The sequence below is a fragment of the Sciurus vulgaris genome, assembly GCF_902686455.1.
Source record: "Sciurus vulgaris genome assembly, chromosome: 16".
Lineage (NCBI taxonomy): Eukaryota > Metazoa > Chordata > Mammalia > Rodentia > Sciuridae > Sciurus > Sciurus vulgaris.
The window spans coordinates 54,152,405-54,174,947 of NC_136477.1; the positions used below are offsets into that span (position 1 = coordinate 54,152,405).

A 22,543-nucleotide genomic window follows, 5' to 3' on the forward strand; every position below is an offset into this window, starting at 1 on the left:
AAACAACTGTTTCTTTCCCTTTGGTTCATCATTTAGCTACTGAAAACCTGCACAGCCATTGAATATAATTTGTCAGAGTAGCATAGAAGTTGTCTTGCCATTTTCATATTCCAATCATCTGCTCATCTGCTTCTCAGAAGAACAAATACCAAATGCTTTTGAGTTAAGTTAATATATATATTTAAAAGTCCAAAATCTCTTGAACTGATCATCTTCTGGGTGCAGAAACATTTGTTTGTTAAATATTCAATCACGCCCTGTGCCAGGAACATCAATAGAGTTTGCCTGATTAACTGTAGCAGAGCATATGTACACTGGAGAGGAGAATGATTTCCCCAAGGAGCCTGCGCTTCCTCTGTTGAACTAGGTTTCTTAAAAGGACATGCAGATGGGCATTTGGACAATAATTTCTGGATGCACAAAATGGATCGCTCTTGCTGTGTTGTAATTTTGAAAAGATAATTTTAATGACTCTGGAGGGCCACCTACTTGGAGCAGATGGGACTGAGGCTCTTTGTAGCACAACTTTAATGTTGAATGAGTCAGAATAGAGCTCTATTTTAGCCTTTGTAAAAGTGGATGATCATATTTATTTATATTTCAATTGAGTTTTAAATTCAGTCTGCCAGGAAAAAGTCTTCTGTAACATTCTTATAAGTTCTGTAACAAAACACATCTGCAAGATTCCAAGCACGCTTTTGAATTTGTAATTGAGATTGAGTTAGCAGAAGTTTTTACTTCTCCAGTGTTTGAAATGTGTGAGCTGACAGCATCTACTGGTTGGATGATAGCACTATTGAACGGACATAGTGTGGACATACTTATGATTTGTTGACAAGTCATATTTTTCAATAAGCTAGATTTTAAGCTCTTTTAACTGAGAACACTTTAAAAGATTTCTTGCAAAAATCTCTACCCACAACCAGATATTTACCTGCAAGATGTTGGTCTTTTAGCAAATATGGTAGAATGTTAGGTTCTAAGCAAGTGTTTTGTGACCTTTGTCACCTGCCTATGACAGGGCACAGCCAAGTCATGGGGCCAAGAGGCTGCTGACCTTTGCGGAGAAGAACTTCAATAGGCAAAAATAAAGACACATTGACATGAACACCTAAAAGGACTGCTCACACAGAATAAATATTAAATTTATTCGGTAGGTCTAGAGAGCATGTTATGTTGTAATTCATAAGATACAGGATTAAAATCACAAGGCAACATAATAAAAAGGAAGAGCCCTTCCATTTTTATCCAATATATAAATTGGCACTTAAAGTTTTTAAGAGCTGAGTGTGGTGATGGCATATGCCTATAATCCCAGTGGCTGGGGAGGCTGAGGCAGGAGGATCACAGGTTCAAAGCCAGCCTCAGCAACTTAGCGAGGCTCTAAGCAATGTAGTGAAATCCTGTCTCTAAATAAAATTAAAGAAAGGGCTGGGGATGTGGCTCAGTGGTTAAGTGCCCCTGGGTTCAATCCTTGGTACCTCTCCCACTAAAAAAAAAAAAAAAAAATTTTTAAGATACACAGAAATATAAACAGCCACATGTGGACTACATATTCTTTTCCATTGCATATGTATAGGTCAGTATAAGAGAGTGACTCAAAATCATTAGTAATGTCTACAGAGGTGAGTGGCTTATAGTATAATCTAGAAATACATTCTATTATGAAAAATTATAAAACAAAATAAGTACACTATTTTACAACAAAAATATCTTGAAAGCAACGAGCACTACCAGGAAAGTCAGAAGAAAGGACTGCACCCCAGCATCTTAATCCCTTGTTTGTACATTTGTCTTCCGTAGGCTTCCCCGCAGCTGGATGCAAAGAAGATGCGAAATCTGCCTAGCTAATCTGAACATGATGGTAGTCAGGTCACATAATTCATGTCCAAATATGGGTAATTTAGAGAGCCCCAAATGTTCCCATCTGGGCGGTTATCACAAGACCAACTGCATGGCCTTGCAGCTATCTCCTTCAAATCGTGACACAGCCAGAGCACTGGGGGAAGAGTGACAGTACCATATTTCTAAATAAAAATTAGGGGAATAATGAAATATTAAAGTAAAATAATTATTTGAAGTCGCAAACCAGGTGTATATATGAGAAGCTATGCTGGGAATAATGACAAAATACAGAAAGAATAATGGGAACACGCTTCTGTTTCACCAGATTCTGCCATAGTGTGACAGGTACTCTGTTTTAATGACTTTTCTAAGATAACTCAGTTTACATATTAGTTTTGATTATATAGCTCACCATGAAATGTATTTCAATGATGTGCTTTTCATGTAAGTGCAACTTCAAAATTAATTGACTACCTGGCATATTATATAGTAAAGAAAATAGTATAGGGAATAAAATATACACTAAGCAGAGTCGGACAAGAGCATATGCAAAAAATTCATACTTATGAGACTCTCACACGAAGATCTCAGATGTGAATTATTAGCAACTTAAATTACAAATCACTAAATTGCAATCACTGAAAGTTTATTGTAATTAGCCTTTACTATTGAATGTGTACTTTTCTTCTTTCATAATAATGATTTGATTATGCCTACTTTATATGCTACTGAATTTATCTAACTTCCCTTTAAAAATACTCACTCGTCTAATATCAAAAGTTTTTTAATTATAAGTTGTATGCTTCAAGCACAGTAAGTAATATAATTATTTCTTGTCTGCCCACTGTTATTTGTAATATAACATTATATTTTCCTTAACTATAATTATGTTACTCTAAGGAAAAAGGATATAACATTCTAAAGTACTACAACTAATGGTAAGAATTCTTTAATGAACTAAATTGATTTTTTTTCCTTCAAAAATTGTATGTAAATAAACATTCCAAATAGATAATCCGATTTTCCTTGATTTACATAATTAATAAGTGGGCAAAGGTATCCTACAGGAAAAACAATGGTTAAAAAACAGAAAAAAGAAGAAGAAAACCCATTTGGTGAAGGACCATTACAAGTTCTAGAACTTGTTCAAATATAACTTTTTGTTTGTTGTATTTCTGTATCTTATTTTTTTTTGAACTGAGGTTTTATTCTTTATTTTATTTATTTATTTATTTATTTTGGTGCCAGGGATTGAACCCAGGGCTGCTTAACCACTGAGCCACACCTCCAGCCCTTTTTGGTATTTTATTTAGAGACAGGGTCTCGCTGAGTTGCTTAGGGCCTTGCTAAGTTGCTGAGGCTGGCTTTGAACTCGTCATCCTCCTGCCTCAGTCTCCCGAGCTGCTGGGATCACAGGCGTGTGCCACTGTACCTGGGGTATTTCTGTATCTTGGTTTGCATCTTGTTAGTCTCTTTTAACAGCAAACCCCAAAGCTTGATAGCATGGCAAGGCTTTTGCCCTTTCTGACTGCCACTCTCAACAGGCTCCAGGTGAAGGTGGGCAAGGCAGATGGTAGCGCTGAGAGGGGTCTCCAGCCATTCTCTACTGTCACACCAGGGAGCCCCGCACTGGGTGAGCAGACCGCTATGCCAGCGAGAGCTTGGGTAGTACACCATAAATTTGTTTTCATTTTTATGTAGTTGGTAATAAATACATAATAAACATTCAGGACAGTACGGAAAGTGATACTAAATTAAAATGTTCGTTTTCTCATGAAGGCCTGTTGCTTCTTAAGGCTTAAGCTTCACATAGATGGAAGAGGTGAGTTCCTCGTGTGCTGTTATTTAAAGGGAAGTTCCCCCTCGCGCTTCCCTCATAGTCGCCCAAGGAACCCCCTTTCCCACCTGCTGTGGATTTCCACCATCAGAGTAAGTCTTTTGTGTCAAGTAAGAAAGATGGCAGCTGTGTGTCCATGGGAAGGGGATGAGCCGGTTCCATTAGTAAAATGAGATGAACCAAGTGATCAGATTCTGTAGAAGAATCAGTGGCTGGGGCGGGGACACTACTAGATGCTGAAGACAAATGTCCATTTCACAGTTTTTACAGGTTAATATTTTTAATGGTGAAAAGGAAAAAATATGTTCAACAGAAACATTTAAAATGCCAGCATCAAATGCAGAATTTATGTATAAAGGGGTTTGCAGTAGATTTATGTTTGGCATGATTAATTGTTTCATTACCGTCAGAAGCAAGGGTAGTGTGAACAAAGTATCCTCCATGTATTTTGCTGAAGGAAATCATTAAAAGTTACAAAACCCCATAATTATTGTCTAAACAATCCCACCATATTCTCAACCGGCTCTGAGGCTAGGAGCTGTGGACTTTATCTACATCTCACTGACATATAGGTTTCTTAATCAGAGTTACTAAAAAAGAGTTTTGTAAGCATACATAAAATTTTTCTAATTTTATCTATAATTTCTATATTAAATGATGTGTATATTTTTACTAAATCTTGACTGTTTTCTGCCTTTAAAATAATTTTTTTTCAGCAAATATGAATGGCTGTTGTTGGGAAGAAGGCTAAAAAAACCTCACATACAAATTCATTTCATATGGGGGAAAAGTTATCACAATGCATTAAGTTTTAAACAAATGTTTCCAAACAATATTCAGTTTGATTTTCAACAAGTTTTAAGAAACTTTTTTTTTATGAATTTACTAACTTATATTTATAGTCTACATAATTCCAAACAGAAAACCTCCTGTAAGGCAAGTCCCAGCACTAATTCATGATTCATTGTCTAAACTTTAATTGGCACAATTCTTGAAATTCTGGGACCATATGGAAAATAATGAGTCCTAATGGGTCTAAGGTAAAAAGATTGCAGGGGAGTAAGAAAGCCAGAAAACCGTGCGCTCAGGATGCCTAGCGACCGCAACACAACTTCCCCAGAGATCTAGAAGGATGTGTTCTCACTGGTTTCTCCATCATATAACTAAATTATATATTATTTCTCATTCTGTGAGACAAAGATTAAAATGAAAAAAAAAAAGCCTAACAAATCAATAACTATTTTCCATAATCACAGATGATATTGGCCGTCAATAATAAAAAAGGCAGACTTTAGAGTTACCATAACAACGTAATGCCACGTTGATTGACATGGCAATCTGCTGCAAGTTTATAAATAGCAGTTGCTTTCCCCCATTTCATTTCAGCTAGTGTGAGTGCTTATTGGAGCTAATGGAACTACTGTGTTTTAAGGCTACTTTACTCATCAAGCAGTGTACCTCTTGGCTGCTGTCACCACCGTAGAAATCATCCTCCAGTTGGGTGTCTCCTCTTGTCATACTGTTATCTTCTTTTAGATCCAAAATAAACGGGCATTCCTCTGGGGACAGATTCTGTGTCTTCCCATGAGGTGCTGATCGTGGTCTAGATGAAAAAGTGAAAATGTTCTTTGGAAAGCTCTGGGTCTCCTCTGCCTGTTGGTCACGTTCACTGTCCTTGCTGGCTTCGAGGCACAGGTGTGAAGTGATAGAGTCATCCAGAAGGAGAGACTGTCTGCCAGATTCCAAATGGGGAATGTGATCATCATTTTCAGGAAATATCCATTCATCTGACATTTGGGAAAGATGACAAAAAATTAGAGTAGTGTTCCATAATAGTGATATTTTAGGTAGGTAGTTGGGTTAAAATTTCTTGTTGTTGAAACAGGTGATTTATCATATAAGGCAGAAGCCAAGGAAGGCAATTTATCCACCATCTTGTAACTTGCTAAACATTTAATCCATAGATCAGTGTCTATAGTTACAGGCAACTCATTTGCACTTCCTCTGCATCCGAGTTGAAACACTGGCCAGGAAATTTTTAAGTCTGAAATAATTATCACCTGTCTGGCAGCAAGTTCTTTATAGCACAACCTCATTAATTTGACATTCCAAGGGGGGAAAATCTTCCAACTTTAAAAGGGTTTGAGTTACTAATATCTCCTTTTAACTACAGGAAGACAGTGTACCGCCCTTAACAAGCTTCTTTAAACAAAATATCCGGTCCTGTTTTGGATTACACATTATGGAAGAGAGAAAATTATGCAGAGGTTGACAGTCTGTCTCCATTCTATGGACTGAAAAACAGGGCCATTTGCAGATTCAGCTGAGTAGACTTTTCAAGTAAGAGTAAACCCAAAGAAACATTGGTAATCTGAGTGGTGGATTCTGCTCCATGAAATATTCCTCTATGTTTAGTTTCAGGACATGAAAATCTTTTTTCACATTATTTGTTTTCTTTCAAAATACCATATTCTACCACCGAGACATATTTTTATAAAACCCTTTAGGAACTATCTCTTAACCTAAGGCTACCTTTATATAATATGATTTGCCTATAAAAAGGGTGACAAATACACAAGATCTTAGAGACTGTCTGTTGAGGACAAGGCATTCATGGTTTCAGGGACAGAATCTAGACATATGGCCAGTGGCAGGCTAAATGTACACCTGGTCACCTTCCCAGAGGTATAGGTCAGTGTAGCTGTGGACAGTTGTCATGAACAAGTACACTGGACACTCCATTTTGGACAGCAAACCCTTTTGTGTGGTGCTAGGCACCTAGTAGGTACATTGCAAACACAGTAGGGGCTCTAGAAACGCTGGAAAAGGTTCTGAAGACTAATGTGTAGTGTTATATAATGGATGTGTCAAGGAAATTGGAGGAAAAGATACTGGTGGGAATCTTCATTGTGTAATTTAATAATTTCTATGAACTGTTGCCAAACATATTTTTAACTGTCAAAAAGTCAAAGTAGAAGGAGTGTTTTATACCACACCAACTCTAATTATCTCACTACCACATGCTTTTTTGGAATTTGTACTTTTACCTCAAGTATATTTCCATATCAATTGTAATGAATAATTTGGTGTGTTTTCTTAGGAAAATATGTAAATTACTGTGTAATCACAATATTGCAGCAAACAAGATAAATGCAAGAATGATCACCTAAACATCTAATTAGTTTTTCTACACAGTCAGATTTATGCTAGAGACACTAATTGCGCCTAACATTTTAATGAAGGTTTCCACATTGCATAAATAAGACTGACAAACTGCAAACAATTTTCATTTATTTTCCGTTTTCCCTTGCTCAAAAACGATTTGCTTTTTTAAAAGTAGCACACACCTGCTAGGCAAGATAGGTGGATGGCTTGGTGCTCTCTGCTACAGCCATCTCTGTTTATAAAGAAGGTGCCGAAATGCAGCAGAGGGGAGGGTGGCAGTGTCTTGGGAATACTTCATAGTTTTAAAATTTCATTATGAATGGGACAACCCATTCACAAATAAAAGATGCTTGTCATCCATTAAAATTTGACATAAAATAGAGGTTACGAAAGGAGATATACAAAAAATTACAAATTTTTAGCAAATGGCCACCTCATAGCTTTTCAAAAATGACTGATTTCTAAACGTTTGGCATAATTATAATTTTAATAGTAAAGATGCACCTGCTTGTTCAGGAGGCGGGGGTTCTGGGCTGCTGGGGTTCAACAGCTCTGCTTTTTGCTGGGTCCCAATGGTATGGACGGTTGTTCCTTCCTCTTCATTCATGTTATTTCCTGAACTGCCTTTATTGGAAAAAAATATTTTTCATTCTGTTATTGCTTTTGATATTTATAGAGAGTAATTTTTGAGGAATGATGTCATTTTCCATTAGATTATTTTAAAGAGAATGAGAGGTCACAGTATAGATAATATGCATTTTTTTTTTTTTAGCAGAATGTTTTAAGATGAACTCGGCTGCATTTTTGGAACTGTTCACCTTAAAATTCTTTGATATTTGCACAGGGACATTTTAGATTTAAGTTTTATGATATGCAATAAAAAGAATTCCAAAACCCATAGAATTTTTAAAGGGTCTTATAATTTTTTCTTGGGTTCCACATAAGATGGAGTGCTTTTCAAAAATTATAATTCCTACTAAATGTGACTCTTTTAAAACCTCGGTCTTTTCTTCAGCTCTTTAAGAAGACAGATGCAGGCATTATTTTAGAATTAGTTTTTCTGTTTACTCTTTTAGAAAAATAACATGAAACCTGGCAGGCTGAATTTCAACCAACCCAGCAACCGCACATTTTTGATAAGTTTTCTAACATGGCATACATGATAGCCTTTGGGCTGGATCAAGATCGACTAATATATGTGTATACAGATCTACACATACACGCCTCAAATCCAGCATTTAAAGGAATAACTGTAAAGCCGTCTAATGCTTAACTGATTGCAAAGAGTTTAAATTTTAACCTACATTATATCATATGGCAAAGAATCCAGAGGGAGAGACAAGCAAGCATAACAAGTAACCTGAAAAGAGCCCAATTTAAAAAGAAAAGACACAAATGAAATATGAAGAATTATAATAAAGTTCAATTTTGGTCAAGTCTGCAGGCAGGAACTTCAACTATCACATTTAGGCCATTTTTAAAAAACAATAATTTAAGCTTATTCAGCCTTTGAGAGCAAATGCAGGCAGTCCTTTATTTCGGGGGTTGTCTATTTAATCCAGCAAATCTCTGCTATGGCTCTAGAGCAATTCTTTTGCAGAAAATTTGATTTCCATAATCCCTGTAGAACAGACATTTATATTTTAAATGAATTGGTTCATAATCCTTTGAAATTTACAACCTGTGGAGAGATTCCATTGCCCTGAATAATATACAGATCTAAGATAGTATTGAATGAGTGCCATACCGCTGGGTGTCTCTGTCCTTTCTCTGCTGGTGCTTTTTAACCGAAATCTTCTTCTGTTATTATTCTTATCTGCTGATGGTTCTTGAGGGGGATGTGGATGCATAATAGGTAGGTTGGCTGGTACATTTTCATATCAAAGAACAAAAGCCAGGACATAAAGTGCTATATAGCTTGAAATAATTCAGTAAATATAATTATCACTATAATGAGAATATTCATGTATCAATTTGACATAATGTGAAGCTGTATCAAAAACACAACTATTCCTGCAATAGAAAATAAGTGTTTAGTTCCATTCCAATATTAGGATTGTTTCAGACTTTCAAAAATGACTGATAAATTTTATTCGTGAAATACAACATTTATAGAAGAGCTACAAGTAATTTGATTGATGTTAATCGTGCAACATGCTATATTAGAAATATGAAAAAATGAAATCGACAGCCAGTACAGAAAAAATAATTCCTCCTTTAAAAGAGGGAATGTAGCTGAGTGCACACTTCAATGAAAGCTTAGTAGTTTCCCAAAGAACCCTGGAGAACTGAGGTCAAACCTGGAGAAGGCTTCTTAAGTATAATTTAATTCTTTAATAATTATATTCATAGCAGCATTTACTAAATGTTTCCTTTCTTCATGCACTATGATACACTTAACTGGGCTTTCTTATTGAACCCTCAAAGTATTCCTTTGAGGCTGCGGTTATTTATTATTACTAGTGCAAAGAGTAATGGTGTCCCCATTTTAGAGGCAAGAAAACTGAGGCTCAGCAGGTGCAAGAAACGATCAAAGGCTCAGATAGCGGTAGAACTAGGACTTGATATCTATGTCATTCATTTCGTTATGTCAGTTTTAAATTCCATGGGGAATACTGTCTGTAATAGTGATCATTCGCTTCTAAATACGGTGAAATGATTTCTAATGCCCTCTTTTCAACTCTCTCTAAAGGGCGACAGGGAGTCGTAAGTCTTGGATTCTGGTCTCAGTGCTTTCTGATTACAAACTGCAAACCACTTTACCCATCTGTTAGACTTAAACTCTGTCTGCAAAATGGGACAAAGCCCTTTCTTTACTCACAGGTTGGTATCAGTGAGAGAAAATCAAGAACCCTTGACAAGTGGAAGAGATCCATTAAATGATGAAATTAAGCTAAGAAAACTTGAACTATACATGGAGTTTCCAAACTGTAGGAATAATGGGATGCTGTTTTATTTCTGTAATCATTACCATACAGCAAAAACATAGGATACTTTAGTAATTTGAAATAATGGAGTCTATAGAATAATAAACTTTCAAGGATAATATGTACATAAGAATTCTAAATATATGTCAGTATCCACCACCTTTTTTTATTACTAAATGGTAATTCTCTAGTCATGATCTAGTCATGAATATAACTTCTGATTTATCTTAACATTTCCCAGTATTTTCTCCAGCTATCAATCTTTCTTACCATGAATAGGTACAGTCTGCTTTATTTGGTGAATATTTTCTTTATCTCCTTGCTCCTCAGACTCAGATATCAGCAAGGTTGACATTTCTGCACTCTTAACACACTTCTCTGTGGTGGGCTGCTGGCAGGATCGGCTATTTTTGGACCCAACAGATCTTACTGTCTGTAAGGAAAAAGAATTGATTTGCACATTTAGAAATACAGGAATCACACTGGTTTCCTATAGATTCTACAAAGGAAAAAAACTGAGATCAAGAGTGAGGGAAAACTAGAGGAGATGAGATTCAAAAGTGATGGAAAAGGAAGTTATTATAGAGAATTAGAAATGGAAGGAGAAAAATAACCTGAGATAAAATAGAAGACCCGCAGGTCTCTTGGATACGTGAACTGAAGTGTGCTTATTTGCTACACTGTATCTTCAGCAGGTAGGAGTTGAATCAGGGAGTCACTGAGCATGTCAGAATTTCAGAGGAAACTAAAAATAAAAGAGATTTGAGAATCTATTCACTGTATAGTGTCTGGTCAAGATCCAGCTCCTTTTTTGAAAAAATGTGCTCATGTGTTTCTGTCTATAAGCCTTTCCCCGCTTCCTCCTTATCCCTTACCATACCACTTACGCTGGGAAAGGCTCTTTAAACTGTGCTCCTACCTCTGTGGAGAGCCTCATGTTATTCCTTCTGCCAGAGAGTGGGGGTGGTCCAAGAACTCTGGATCCAAAGGCGATGTGACAAACATCTTGACTCTTACTGCTCCGCACACTGCCTGTCCCTCTGTTGATGAACTGATCTGTTTGTGAAAGTAAGTTAGTAATGGTCCGTTAATGGGCGTAATGACAAACACCACCTTACAATACTTTGATAAGCACAGTCCAAGTCTATGATCCAAGTCACCTCTTCCTTCTGCAGCGCTTATATTTCTTTATTTCCTTCCCTTGTGGTCTGGGATTGAGCCAGTCACTCTGCTCTTTTGAGCTTTTATTTTGAGTTGGGGTCTTGCTGTGTTGCCCAGGCTGGCCTCAAATTTGCAATCCTCTAGCCTCAGCCTCCCTAGTCGCTTGGATTACAGGTACGTGCTACTGCACACGACTCCCTTCAGCACTTATTAAAAATGCAGCTACTGCATCAATACTTTTTAACAAAGTCCCTCCAATAATTATTATACTCACCATCAACTGAGATCCATTGCTACAAGCATTTTCTTCAGAAAAGTAAAGGTACTAAACAAAGAAAAGGTGCTAAACGTACACCTTATTTTCTCCTTAAGGAAATAGTTTAAATAAAATTATTCAGTTCAGCTAAATAGAGAGTTATTTGGGTACTCTCTTAGGCATTTCCCAGAGGTTGTCAGTGACACAAAATGGAGAAGACATCACTTGCCCTCCGGAAGTCTGGAGGGACGTGATGACAAGTCAACTGTTCACAACAGTGGGGATGAAGGGGTCTCTTCTTCAGTGAACCTTGAGTAACTGAATCGGTTTCAAAGACAAGACATGTAGGAGGCTCTAAGCAGAAGAAAGCACCTGAGTAAAGAATGGGGGAGGGGAAGGGCAGGTGGCTTGGGGAGTCGAGTGATCAGCTGAGCTGGAAGGACAGGCTAGAGTCATACTGAAAAAAAACCTTGAAATGCCAAGAGCCCGTTTTAGATAGGGTAGGCAATGGATCCTTGGAACTTTTAGGAACACAGCAAACTGGGGTCACTTCCAGGATAGGGCAGGTGTTCACCAAATCCTGCTGCCTTTCCTTCTGGGCACACAGCAAGTTGACATCTCTGAGCCCTGTCTGCCATCAGATGAGCTGTGTGGCTGCAGTTGGCTAATGCAACATGATAAGTGTAAGTCTCCTTAAGCCTCCTGCATGATCTCTGCGTGCTTTTGTCCTTCATGTTTTGATAGAATGCAGAAGATACTGTGAAGGATTTTAAGGCCCTCAGAGGAGCCAGTAGGTGAAAGGAGACCAGGTCTCTGAATGATCATGTGCAAGGCCACTCAAGGAACATGGGATTGGACTAGACTGACAGGTTCTTTGTGACTGCAGTTATATTCCTCTAATATCAGGCGAGGGTGACGGCCCTTAACTCAAAACCCTGAAAACTTTGCTGGGTCCCACCTGCAAGACAGGACCAGCTAGAATATTACAATGGTGGCCCTGAGGAAGTCCGCCTTGGCCTGTGATCTGGAAGGTTGAGCTCCTGTCCAAGTGTACAATGCCGAGTGTCCATGGTACTGTGTGGTTAATGTGTGCTTCCTGTCTGAACTATGCCCCCAGAGCTTGCTAGATGGTCTCAGTGGCCTGCTGTAGAGCTGTCATTTTTATATGGGGTAGAATTAAAATCTACTCCTATGCAATAGCCCAAGAAAAGGCTCACAGGTTTGTGAACCATACCGTACTTAGGAAGCTCCAAAATTTTGGTCTGTATGGAAGTTATGTGTGTGGATGTACAGTTCTTTTCTTGGGTCTGTTTCTGTGCTTGTAATGAAGCTGAAGATAAGGGCAGGGGCTAGATCACCAAGTTGAACCGAAAGAGGTTTTGCTGGCCAGAAGGTCTGCAATGGATATTCAAGTGGTGCCCGTTTTCTTCAAGTTCCTGATGCCCTATTGGGTAGAAGAGAGATTTTCCTTGTCTATAGGATGGGATCAAGACTAATGTGTAGAATTTACTTCAGGAAGATTTTAGCCCACCATAAGGAATATCTTTCTCTCATTAAAGCACATCTGGTTGTTGATGTGGTAGATTTTTTTTTTTTTTTTTTTTTGTCATTTTGAAGGTGTCCAAGCAGAAGTCTGAATAGCTCTTTGGATACTGTGAGGCAGATTCAGATGTCAAATGACTCCTTAATTTGTATCTCCAGCCTGGTTCTCTTTTTTGTACTCCACTGCTTATATTTGGTAGTCTTCTTAGTCAGCTCTTCTCTGATGTCTTAGAGATGTTTCAGACAGGAAACCTGGCCTAATGAATCTATTATCCATCCATCCATCCATCCATATTGATTGGCAGAACCTAGGTGTCATGCTTGACACCTTACTCTACCCTCTCCGTATCCAGTCATGTCCATGTTTCCTTGTCTCCACCAGCACTGTCATTCAGGTGTCACCTTCCTCTCCTGGATGGCCACACAACCTAGCAAGTGACTTGCTATGTCTGCTTTGCTGTCCTGTTCTCCTGTTCCATCCTTTCTTCAAAATGCAGCTAGAGAGTAGTTTTTTTTTTTTTTTTTGGTACTGGGTATTGAATTCAGGGGTATTGAACCACTGAGCCACATCCCCAGCCCTTTTTGGTATTCTTTTTAGAGACAGGGTCTCACTGAGTTGCTGAGGCTGGCTTTGAACTCTCAATCCTCCTGTCTCAGCCTCCCGAGACACTGGGATTAGAGGCCTGCACCACCACTGTCTTATGTAAACATGTCTGACTGAGTCATTTCCCTTCCTTCACTGAGGTCTTCAATGACTGCCCCGCTGCTCTTAGGATTAAGAGGAAAGCCCTTCATATCACCTGTAGACACCTGTTCTGACACATCTTCCTATCTTACACCCTCATTTTCTGCTCTCTCAACAGACTGACCGTCTTTATTCTTTGTGCCTGCCAGAGCATCTGTACATGCTGGTCCCGGTGGCTGGAGGGCTCTTCTCTTTGATCTTCCTGGACGTCATTCATGTAAGTTCCCCCAATAGAGGCACTTACATAAGCTTGTCCTCATACAACTTGTGGGGACTGCACTTCACATGTCTGTGGCATCCCCTAGTTAATGTGTGCTCCGTTAGACATAAACTTGGCAGTTCATGTCACCCTGAACTTCCAATACCTAGCCCAGTATTGACAAGGAGTGGGCACCTATAGTCATAGGTCCTTGCTGTGCAAAATGAATCATTAAATAAATCAGAAGGGAAGTTGGGTTAAATGACTCAAATGTTTCTAACTAAAATTAGAATTTTATTTTAGGAAAGTTCACCTGGGGGTTTTAAGTGTTTATCAAGGAGGAGTACTGGACACGACTGGGCAACTCTAGGATGTGAGGCTGATGGAGAAGGGTCACAATTTATCCGAATGGCAAGGTGTCAGCAGCGTGCTATGGCACCACGATGAGATGGCCATTCATATCACGTCTGGAAGGTCTTAATGCTGCCAAACACTCCTGGATATGTGTGCATCTGTATTTTTTCCTGGTCATTTATAAATATCCACTTGAATCAATAGAACATTTTTAGTTTCTGAGGATTGATAATAGAGAGAAATGGTATTCAAATTCCAGACCATTTGGCAACATCTATTATAGACACCATTTGTATTTTTTTATGCTCAAGTACAAGTTCTAGACTAGTATTATGTCCTCTAATGTGGATTTTCCCAGAAAGAAATGGCCACAGAAAGGCTATATGGGATGTGATATGGACCTACTGGGGAACCCCACACCTTCCACAGCTCCTAGTCCTGGGAACTACTCAGCTTTGGGTCTTTCTGCTCAAATGTTTTACAAAGAAAGTTCCCTTGAGTTTTTTTCATATTTGTCTAAATGCAGGTTCCTCCCAGTTTAAGTTCTTTGCCTATTATTTTGTACCACACGTACCCCCTGTGTGCTGAGCCCAGCTTAGCACATGGTAGGTGATGACCAAATTTTCCCAGCATCATGAATACTATGCAAGATTAGAAAGAGATTGTGGGGAGGGAGATTTTTTTTAGCATTCATACTGTCATAATTCTAGCTATAATTTCAACAAAATGAACATATTAACTGGTTATAATTATTAATAAAATAACTCCCAAATATCTTGAATTTCATAGAGAGAACTTTTGCATTAGCAGTAGACACCCAGTGACTTAAAGAAACTGAACTTGATATGCTATGAACCCTAAATCACAGAAAATTATTTATTTTAAATTATTTTATTATATATTATTTTGGAATGTATTTTTGTTATTGTACAAGAGGATCTATTTTAGGATTGCTTTAAAGAGTAGTCTACCACAGTGTACTTAAATTTAAACCTATTTTTAAAATTTTTACATAATTTTGTATACACATATAGATACATACACACATGTATACATATATAGATGTATAGCTATATATGAAAATAAATGTATTTATCTTACATTTTTGTATGTTCTCCCCCCCCCCCCAGAAAACAAGGTATATCAAAATTGCACTAGTTAGGATCGCTTTAATTAACAGAGCTCTTTACATTTGTTATTACAATTAATCCATCAATTCTTAAAGTCTGTTTCATATTAATCATATGGTTATAAATATCTGTATAAACATGCATTATGCTATGTATTTATTATAATGGGGACTTAATTAAAAGCTACAAGGAAACATAATTTAGATCTTTGGCTTCTGAAGTAAAAAGTAGAAGGGACAAAGTTCCCATAATGAGAAAAACCTTAATAAAGGATAACTACAAGCAGAAATGCATGCCTTTTGAATTCTAAAAGGAGCTTTTTTAAGAGCTGATATCAATATGCATAAAATAAGGTTAAAAATCAAGATTAGATTAAAGTCATGCTGTAGGCATTTCATTTTCTTGAGTTTGTGGGAAATGAAGTTGGTGTAGGTCAGAGATGTTACTATTAATTATTTTGCTCTTTTACTGAGGGGTACGTGCCTTTGTAGTTAGATTGTAGAACCTGAGGGTCTAGTCTCTAATTGTCTTTTAAAAAAATAAACATTCATTTTTGTCTCAAGATACAATGTTCTAATTATTATAGTCATTTAAGTTTGCAGGGTTTTCAGAGAGCTTAACCAGAAAAACCTGAGGAATTTTCCACTCTAATCACTGAGGGGTCATGCTTAACACTTCCATCTATTATCTAACGAGCAAATCAGAATTAAAGTTGGCCCCAAAGTCGAGAATTTGAATTGGATTAATTTTTATGTTAGTGTATATGCACTGTTATAAAGAATGTATTTAAAAAAAATGAAAAAGCCTGCATTAGTATGGCAATATTGTTTTAGATGAGGTACTTAACCTAAGCCATACTTTCTTCATCCATAAGATTTAGATAATAATGCTGCTTAAACAATGATTTTTTTGGTTAGATTATGTGACAAAACAGATGTAATGTGCAAAATTATGTATCTAGTAGGAGGCAAATGCTTAGTAAATATGTTATCACTGCCACTCATCTCGAATAGTGTTTACCAGCTTACAAAGCTCACTCACTGCCATTTGTTCCTTCATTCACCCATTCTTTCAGTAGTGACTGGGCACTTAGTCTGGGAAGTCACTTCCATAAAAGATAGGGAGCGAGGTTGCTGGCCACCTCCTCCAAGACACTCAGTCTCATGGAGGAGATGGATGTTTGTTATGGTTTGGATGTGAGGTGTCCCCCAAAAGCTCTCATGTGAGACAATGCAGGAAGGTTTGGAGGAGAAAAGGTTTATTTGAGGGCTTATGGTTTCAGAGGTCTTAGTCCATAGAAGGCCTGGCTCCATTCCTTGGGGCTCAAGGTGAGGCAGAACATCATGGCGGAAGAGTATGGCAGAGGCAAGCAGCTCACATCATCAGAAAGCAGAGAGAGACTCCACTCTGCAAATACAAAATATATAGCCCAAAGCCACACCTCAATTCTAATCTCCAGTCACACCCTACCACTTCAGTTACACTCAGTTAATCCCTATCAGGCGATTAAATCACTGATTGGGTTGAGAGTGTTACAACCCAATCATTTTTCCTCTGAACCTTCTTGCATTGTCTCACATGTGAGCCTTTGGGGGTCACCTCACATCCAAACCATAATAATGTTAAAGCAAGTAATTGATAGATAACCATGTGATTATGACTGGGATAGGAGCTAAGCAGGAAAAGTCCACAGGGTTTAAGTGTTTTTAAAAGTGGCTTAGCATGTCTTGTCTTTGGGGTCAGGAAAATAACATTCAGCTTGAGACCTAAAGGATGAGGCTATCATGGTGTGTACACTCTGTGCTATTTTCAGTCTCCCCGGGTTAGATATCATTACTCCATCTCAGCAGAAGAAGAAACTGAGGCTCACCCCATCTGTCCACTCTCAGAGCAGGGGCTCAGAATCCAAGTGCCAGAATGCCTCTTTGTGCCTTCTTTTTATCACGTGATGCTGCCTTTACCGTGCCATGAGGGCCTTGTGGGAGATTCTTCACTCATCCAATATTAATTTTCTGTGCAGTTTTATAAAGCCATCTAACTAAAAACTTTCACTTTGCTATCTGAGTAACTGGGATTACAGGTGTGAGCTACCAAGCCTGGTTTGTTTTGCTATCTGAAAAATGGATCTGCTAAAGATGATACAGATAAATACCAGAACTTGAGGGATATGATAATGCAGCGCATGGGATGAGGACTAGTGGGGTTTATGAGGAACCAGCACAGAACAACATCCATAATAGCCATAATATCCTTTTTTGGAGGGAAGAAAGTCAGGCGTAATGAAAGCAGGGTAAATGGAAGAGGCTTCACTGCCAAGCAGGTACCATAAGAAAGAGGCACTGGAGGTGCTGGGGATATAGCTCAGTTGGTAGGGTACTTGCCTTGCAAGCACAAGGTCCTGGGTCCAATCCCTAGTACCTCAAAAAAGAGGCACCTGTGGGAGTGGGGACATGTGGATAAACTGAATGCCATGCCCAGTGCAAAATATTTTAAAAACTTCTGTAGACCTGCTGGAGGACTATCAGTTTGTAAACCCTGAAAGTACAGTGAAACGAAAGGCAGACAGGTAAATGCTGAAGCAGGAAAGGCCTGGGCGATTACCATCAGCCTTCAAGTTTTGCAAATAATTAAAATCAGTGTTCAGCCTTATCTAATAAAGTTTAAGACATTTTTAAAAGGCAAAGAAATAATATTAAAAACTAAAATTAGAATTTTTTTTCCCCACTGAACTGAAGTAGGACCTTAGTGTAGAAACATATTTGTGTGTAAAGTGAGGATATGTTGACAAGATAAAAAAGTAATAATTCACAGGATATTACTTTTCTTCACCAACTCTTACTGTATTAAAAAGTCAGAATTAGAGTTGTTCTTTATTCTTAATGAGCACAGAATTCTTGTTTTTTAAGGGAAATGATTTTATTATCTCAAGGAAGCTTTCCATTTTGAATAACAAGCGCAGATATTTATAGGCCTGGGTAGGTAATTTCCACCATTTGGACTTGGAAATAGGGCTGTTTCCTGTACAAGGAGCAGCCTTCCCAGGAAGCTGCTGCTTGAAACTACCAGTAAGAAATTGCTTAAGGGGACTCAGCTGTTAAAATGCATCTCTGAAACCAGGCTGCCTGGTCACTCCCAGCTTTAGTGCTCATTAAGTTTTCATCTTTGAGAGCCTTACTCTCCTCATCTACACAACGGTGCTTCATTGGGATAGCTAAGTACAGGGTTTAGTGCCTGCAGCACAGTAAAAACTGTTAGCTCTGATGATGACCATGATGATTTTTTGCTAAATATCCTCATCTGTTCAAATCATTATAGATCTTCTATGCAATTTTTATTTATTAATTTTTTTAAATTTATTTTTATTGTAAACAAATGGGATGCATGTTGTTTCTGTTTGTACATGAAGTAAAGGCATATCATTTGTGTCATACATTTACATAGGGTAATGCTGTTTGATTCATTCTGCTATTTTTTCCTCCCCCCACGCCTCTTTTCCCTCTATACAGTCCCTCTTTCCTCCATTGTTGCCCCCTCCCACCCCCCATTATGTGTCATCATCTCCTTATCAGTGAGATCATTCACCCTTTGGTTTTTTTGAGATTGGCTTATCTCACTTAGCAGGATATTCTCCAATTTCATTCATTTGCCTGCAAATGCCATAATTTTATTATTCTTTATATTCCATTGTGTGTATATATATATATATCACAGTTTCTTTATCAATTCATCAATTGAAGGACATCTAGGTTGGTTCCACAGTCTGGCTATTGTGAATTGAGCAGCTATGAACATTGATGTGGCTGCATCTCTGTAGTATGCTGATTTTAAGTCCTTTGGGTATAGGCCAAGGAGTGGGATAGCTGGGTCAAATGGTAGGTCCATTCCAAGCTTTCTGAGGAATCTCCACACTGCTTTCCAGAGTGGATGCACTAATTTACAACCCCACCAGCAATGTATGAGTATACCTTTCTCCCCACATCCTCACCAACACCTATTGCTGCTTGTATTCTTGATGATCACCATTCTAATTGGGGTGAGATGGAATTTCAGGGTAGTTTTGATTTGCATTTCTCTTACTACTAGAGATGTTGAACATTTTTTCATATATCTGTTGATTGCTTGTAGATCGTCTTCTGTGAAGTGTCTGTTCATTTCCTTAGTCCATTTGTTGATTGGGTTATTTGTATTCTTGTTGTAGAGTTTTTTGAGTTCTTTATATATTCTGGAAATTAGTTCTTTATCTGAAGTATGAGTGGCAAAGATTTTCTCCCACTCTGTAGGTTCTCCCTTCACATTGCTGACAGTTTCCTTTGCTGAGAGACAGCTTTTTAGTTGGAATCTATCCCAGTTATTAATTCTTGCTTTTATTTCTTGTGCCATGGGAGTCCTGTTAAGGAAGTCTAATCCTAAGCTGACATGTTGAAGATTTGGACCTACTTTTTCTTCTATAAGATGCAGGGTCTCTGGTCTGATTCCAAGGTCCTTGATCCATTTTTATTTGAGTTTTGTGCAGGGTGAGAGATAGGGGTTTAGTTTCGTTCTGCTGCATATGGATTTCCAGTTTTCCCAGCACCATTTGTTGAAGAGGCTATCTTTTCTCCATTGCATATTTTTGGCACCTTTGTCTAGTACGAGAAAATTGTATTATTTGGGTTTGTGTCCGTGTCCTCTATTCTGTACCATTGATCTACCTGTCTATTTTGGTACCAATACCATGCTGTTTTGGTTACTATTGCTTTGTAGTAGAGTTGAAGTTCTGGTATTGCCATACCCCCTGTTCACTCTTCCTGCTAAGGATTGCTTTAGCTATTCTGAGTTTCTTATTCTTCCAGATGAATTTCATGATTGCTTGCTCTATTTCCGTAAGGTACATCATTGGGATTTTAATAGGAATTGCATTGAATCTGTATAGCACTTTTGGTAGTATGGTCATTTTGACAGTGTTAATTTCTGCCTATCCAAGAACATGGGAGATCTTTCCATCTTCTAAGGTCTTCCTCAATTTCTTTCTTCAATGTTTTGTAGTTTTCATTGTAGAGATCTTTTACCTCTATGGTTAGATTGATTTCCAAGTATTTTAATTTTTTTGATGCTATTGCAAATGGAGTTGTTTTCCTCATTTCCCTTTCAGATATTTCATCGCTTGTGTATAAAATGCTTTAGATTTATGCCTGTTGATTTTATAGCCTGCTGTTTTGCTGAATTCACTGATGAGGTCTAGAAGTTTCCTGAAGGAGTTTTTTGGATCCTCTAAATGTAGAATCATGTCATCAGCAAATAGTGACAGCTTAAGTTCCTCTTTTCCTATTCATATCCCTTTAATTTCTTTAGTCTGTCTAAATTGCTCTGGCTAGAGTTTCTAGGACAATGTTGAATAGAAGTGGTGAAAGAGGACATCTCTGTCTTGTTCCCGTTTTTAAAGGGAATGCTTTCAGTTTTTCTCCATTAAGAATGATGTTGGCCATGGGCTTAGCATAAATAGCCTTTACAATGTTCAGGTATGTTCCTACTATCCCTATTTTTTCTAGTGTTTTGAGCATGAAGGGGTGTTGTATTTTGTAGAACACTTTTTCTGCATCAATTGAAATAACCATATGATTCTTATCCTTAAGTCTATTGACATGATGGATTACGTTTATTGATTTCCAGATGTTGAACCAATCTTGCATTCCCGGGATGAACCCCACTTGATCTGGTGCACTATCTTCTTAATATGTTTTTGTATGCAATTAACCAGGATTTTGTTAAGGATTTTTGCATATATATTCATCAGAGATATCAGTCTAAAATTCTCTTTCCTTGATGTATCTTTGTCTGGTTTGGGTATGAGGGTGATACTAGTCTCATAGAATGAGTTTGGAAGGGTTCCCTGCTTTTCTATTTCCTAGAATACTTTGAGAAGTATTGGAATGAGTTCTTCTTTGAAGGTCTTGTAGAACTTGGCTGAGAATCCGTCTGGTCCTGGGCTTTTCCTGGATGGCAGGTTTCTAATGGCTTCTTCTATTTCATTGCTTGATATTGATCTGTTTAAATTGTGTATGTCCTCCTGGTTCAGCTTGGGAGGAGCATATGTCTATAGAAATTTGTCAATGTCTTCAGTAGTTTCTATTTTATTGGAATACAGATTTTCAAAGTAGCTTCTTATTATGTTCTGTATCTCAGTGGTGTCTGTCATGATCTTTCCTTTTTCATCATGAATTTTAGTAATTTGAGTTTTCTCTCTCCTCTTTGTTAGTGTGGCTAAGGGTCTGTCTATTTTGTTTACTTTTTCAAAGAACCAACTTTTTGTTTTGTCAATTTTTTGAATTGTTTCTTTTGTTTCAATTCCATTGATTTCAGCTCTGATTTTAATTATTTCCTGTCTTCTTCTACTTTTGTTGTTAATCTGTTCTTCTTTTTCTAGGGCTTTGAGCTGTAATGTTAGGTCATTTAGTTGTTGACTTTTCATTCTTTTCTTGAATGCGCTCCATGCAATGAATTTTCCTCTTAGTACTGCTTTCATAGTGTCCCAGAGATTTTGATATATTGTATCATCGTTCTCACTGACCTCTTAAGAATTTTTTGTATCTCTTCCCTGATGTTTTCTGTTATCCATGTTTCATTCAATAGCATATTATTTAGTCTCCAGGTGTTGGAGTAATTTCTGTTATTTATTTTGTCACTGATTTCTACTCTCAGTCCATTATGATCTGATAGAACACAAGGCAGTATCTCTATTTTTTTGCATTTCCTAAGGGCTCTTCTGTGCAATTTTTAAAAATTTTTTATTTATTTTTTTCAGATGTTGACAGGCCTTTATTTTATTCATTTATGTATATGTGGTGCTGAGAATTGAACCCAGTGCCTCACACATGCTAGGCAAGCGCTCCACTACTGCGCCACAATCTCAGACCATTCTGTGCAATTTTATAAAGTCATCTAACTAAAAACTATGAATAGGACTCCTGCAGTTTGAGGATCACATTTCAGTGGGAGAGACAGCAATATGCAGATGATTAAGCCAACAAGAAAATAAAGGTAGTGATAAATGCTGCACTGAAAGTAAAGGCAGAGCGATGTAACAGACTGTTTTGGGGTTACTAAAGTCCTGGGTGATTACAGCCACAAGTTTGCCACAGGTGGAAATGTGTTTGAAATTCACAGTTCAATGAAAATATTTTAAAATTTATACTGATATGGTGCAGATAACTTTGGATGTATTTTCTTATATGAAAAATAAAAATTTATTTAATACTTAACTCTACATTTGTAGATTTTATTTTGACAATGATTTGGGGTTTCCTTCACATTATATACTTTCAACAGAACTACTGATACTAGGTAGAACTACTTTAATTTTATAGCAGTTTTTCAAAATACAGGAAATATAAAAAAGACATCAG

At 37.6% G+C, this 22,543-nt stretch overlaps 1 protein-coding gene across 3 annotated transcripts in view; it reads right to left on the reverse strand.

The window, feature by feature from the left end:
• The window catches only part of CFAP20DC (CFAP20 domain containing), a 226,806-nt gene that overhangs the window by 84,196 nt on the left and 120,067 nt on the right, over positions 1–22,543 (reverse strand). The window contains exons 8-12 of one of the 3 annotated variants that reach the window (XM_079114398.1): positions 10,694–10,830; positions 10,045–10,207; positions 8,595–8,675; positions 7,352–7,471; positions 5,141–5,469 (exon numbers count right to left, since the gene is read on the reverse strand). In XM_079114398.1, coding sequence (XP_078970524.1) covers positions 5,141–5,469; positions 7,352–7,471; positions 8,595–8,675; positions 10,045–10,207; positions 10,694–10,830 — 830 coding nt within the window. Of the gene's footprint in view, positions 1–5,140; positions 5,470–7,351; positions 7,472–8,594; positions 8,712–10,044; positions 10,208–10,693; positions 10,831–22,543 lie in introns of all 3 variants that reach the window. The other 2 variants (XM_079114397.1, XM_079114399.1) reach the window with 2 other exon arrangements.